This window comes from Pleuronectes platessa, chromosome 7 (assembly GCF_947347685.1).
Source record: "Pleuronectes platessa chromosome 7, fPlePla1.1, whole genome shotgun sequence".
Classification (NCBI taxonomy): domain Eukaryota; kingdom Metazoa; phylum Chordata; class Actinopteri; order Pleuronectiformes; family Pleuronectidae; genus Pleuronectes; species Pleuronectes platessa.
The window spans coordinates 4,096,701-4,100,337 of NC_070632.1; the positions used below are offsets into that span (position 1 = coordinate 4,096,701).

Here is a 3,637-nt window from a genome sequence, read left to right on the forward strand (position 1 = left end):
CATCACTCTTGTGTTCCTATCTTCCATTTTTCCACTTTCTCAGCTTTATCAAAAAATGTGATCTCCCCTGTTCCCTCCCCGTCCAATCCTCTTCTCTTAATGTTTTCTTCCTCCACCTCTCTTTCACCCCCCCACCCCCCACCCCCTCTCTGTGTTTATCACCTCACTGTTGCTGTGTGACCTAATGACTTGGCAGCTGTTGGCCTGTGTTTGCAGTTTTCACTCATTTCAGAGCGGGGACTGAGGCTGCTGCTCTGAAACAGGACTCTGAACCAGCAGCTGAAGGGCATCCCATAATACTGGAAACGCACAGACATACACAAACACATCTCAAGTTCACTAACACACCCAAATGAACACACACCCATGAAGACATACGCCAACACACGTCCAACAGTAAGATTCTTCGATTAAGGCCTTGTCTACACAATTTTGTATGGATATTTTCCCTTTCCAATTTAACAAAATAATCTCTTCATGATACTAATGCTACAAAATATCTCAAACAAGCCTGATGGGCCAGTAGGTGGCGATAAGGTCAACATCAACAACCTCGTGAAATACCAGGGAAGAACACTGTGAGAATGCTCATTGGGCTGGATGTCCTTAGCAGGCGGAAACTTCTAATCCAAGACCATGGCACAAATGAAAACCTATTTGAAAACCTGCACTTTTGATAGCGTTTGTAAAAGTCTCTATTTGTGTGACTTAAAAACATTGTATGAGTGTCGATGAGAGACACAAACGCAAACCTTCATTTTGCTAAAATAACCGCATTAGTGTGGACTCGGCACAAGAGCTTCCCGTCCCTCTCTCCCTCTCTCCCTCTCTCTCTCTCTCTCTTGGAGGATGGCGTCATTTCAGTTTCTTAGTCATTGCTGTGTCGTGCTTTAAGAGCCAACATAGAGAGCAGCCAACCTTGGGATGTTCCACTTCCTCACTAACACCCTGACATGTGACTGGCACGGGGGGTTCACGAGGGGCATGTAGTTCTTGTACGAGGGGATTGGTTGGCTCAGCGGTGAGAGAAGATGTGAGATTATGATCTGTTACTCCCCCCCTGCATGATCGAGATGAACACAACCGGCTGATGCTTGCACTGCGTCAGAGGATATTGGAGCCGTTCACAATGAAAAGCAGCTGTTGCTGTCTCAGCTCCCTGGGTCCCAGTTTGCGATTGGCCCGAGAGGCCCGGCCAATTCACATGTTGAATCTTGTTTGTTTAGTCCAAAGGAGTTTCAATGAGGATTATGTGCCACGACTTATTCCGAGGAAAACAAACAAGATGGAAACTAGTGGTTAGTGAGCGTGAGAGGTGCTGGTAAACAGGCTCCGTTATCTTTAAACAGAGCCAAGCTGGTACTTTGCTTTTAGTCTTTATGCTAAGCTAAGATAAGCTAAGCTAAGCTAAGATAAGCTAGGCAGCTGGCTCTCTTCCAAGATAAATCTCAGCTAGAAGACAAACAAGAGTTTCTCCTGAAATACATTTATTATTGACATGCAAAGTAAAGAGAGTTTATTTTGTCACTTTTCCCAATGTATTGCCTCATAGACAATGTTGGGTGATTCCCAGTTGGGGAACATCTACAGTTCTATATCAACAGTGTGTCAAAAAAGTCTCTGCAGCAATTCCCAAGATGCATTTCTGTAAGAAACTACCATCCACCAGGGTTAGAACCCTGTGGTCGGCAGCCAGTGGTGAACCGGAGGCAAACATTATGATGTTGAGAAAACACAATTCGCAGCTCAGATTCAGCTCATAACAATTCTGGATGAATTCGGCGTCCCTGCTGCAATGTTTAATTTTCAAAATGCTTTGTTGTTGAATTTGTGTTCGCTCCATCTCTGATTACTGCCTCTGACTGGCTCCTTCTCTACAGCAGTGACTGGGGCTCAGGGGAGCCGATGATGAACAAAACATTTCTCAGACAAACATGACACCATCAAGTCTGGTGTTGGTAACATTAACCTGTGGGAGAGTCATGTCTTTCTATGTAATAGTGAGAAGATGAAAATATGGAAAAACACTTCACATTTTTATCAGCTGCAGTCATCAGTAGGTAAGGGGATCTGATTACTTACCACCCACCAGTAGTAGACATCAGACAGCAGCTCGATGTTGTCTCTGGTCCAAACAGGTGAGATATCCGGGTCGAAGTTCTCATCGAACCAATCAGAAACGCCCGGGTCTCCGACACAGCGAGGGCAGGCACATGTTTTCTGCTGCTGGGCGTCAGGTGCTGACAGACGCTGTGCGCCCGCGTAGCTGGGCACGAGCTTCACCCGCCTCGACTCCTCCCACCCGGGCGGCTCCAGGTAGTTGAAGCTGACGCCCCCGCGGAGGGAGATGGAGAAGAAGAGCGAGGTGAGGAAGACGAGAGCCAGCGAGCCGAAGAGAACACAGATTCTGCGGGAGCATCTCACCCTGCCTCCTTTCTCCGCTCCGCCTCCTCCGGGGCTACCTGCACCTCCTGCTGCCCCGGCCACCCCTCGGCTCAGCCACGGCCTGAGCTCGGAGAGTCTGGGCCCTCCCCGGGACAGACCCCCGCTCCAGGCCCCCCAGCCCCAGCGCCTGTCCCGCTGCAGAGTGGAGGACGGGATGCGGCCCCCCCATGGCCATGTCCCCACCCCCGAGCCTGCCACTGTCCCCAGCCCACTACCTCCTCTGCCTCTCTGTAACGACCACCAGTGGCTGGTCACCCTGGTTGGGACGACCTCCTGCCTGGGACTCTGAGCCCCGGGATCACCCACGATATCAGACGCGTGGAACACACTCACACACTGAGGGAGGACAAGGTGTCAGAGTCGATTTGTCTCACAGTCAAGCTGTGCACTCAGCGCTGCTCCGACGCCTTCTCCCCGTCTCCTAGTGGAGTCTCTCTCTCTCCCTCTCCTCAGCAGCTATGTGCCTGCGCAGACACACACAAACACACACACACACACACACACACGAGTCGCAGCTGACTCACATTCACTGCTTCAGAAGTCCTCTGCTTACAGTGTGAGGTGATCTCTCCTTCGCCTTTGAGCACAGTCTCAGATTTCCTTGAACCTTTCTATCATCTGTTCATCCTCTCCTTTGTTTTAACTTTCTAACTGTCCCCTCTCTGGCTTTCACTGTCCATATGTCCACCGGTCTGTCTTTCCTTCTCAGTAACAGCAGTGTCCATCTTCAGTGAAATCCCGTGGATGAATTGCAGCAGACGCCTCTCGCCTCCTCTGCTTGGCGCTCCGTGCTCTCCCTCTTTTTCTGTCTCTCACGTTTGCACTGAGGCGACGTAACCACAGAAAGCTGGCAGACTAGTTGAGAACAGCGGAAAGGGGGAGGGCAGAAGGGAGGAGGAGAGGGAGGAGGAGCAGTAAAAGGGAGGAGGTTTGGCCTGAAGGGTGTTCCATCACATCTCACAAAAAAATCCTTCTCTTCCCCTCTTTGCTTTCCTTTCCTGTGCTTGGCTCCTGTGTTGTCTGCCGTATTCGCAGTATTCTCGTTTTTCTCTCTCTCGAGGTTCCCGTCACCGAGTACTTCTCTGTCTGAAGGTCTCTCCTTTCCCCTTTTTACTGCTTCCAGGTCATGGGTTTTCTGCCTGTGTCTGAGCCGTTTGGTGTGTGTGGAGTTTAAAGCAGTCTTCTGCTGCCG

At 50.2% G+C, this 3,637-nt stretch overlaps 1 protein-coding gene across 1 annotated transcript in view; it reads right to left on the reverse strand.

Moving 5' to 3' along the window:
• The window catches only part of st3gal2 (ST3 beta-galactoside alpha-2,3-sialyltransferase 2), a gene marked incomplete at its 5' end in the record, with an annotated part of 16,524 nt that extends 13,728 nt beyond the window's left edge, over nt 1–2,796 (reverse strand). Inside the window, one exon of the mRNA XM_053426370.1 lies at nt 2,083–2,796. Within this exon, the coding sequence (XP_053282345.1) occupies nt 2,083–2,796 (714 nt within the window). The remainder of the gene's footprint in view (nt 1–2,082) is intronic.
• Between the last annotated feature and the right edge of the window lie 841 nt (nt 2,797–3,637).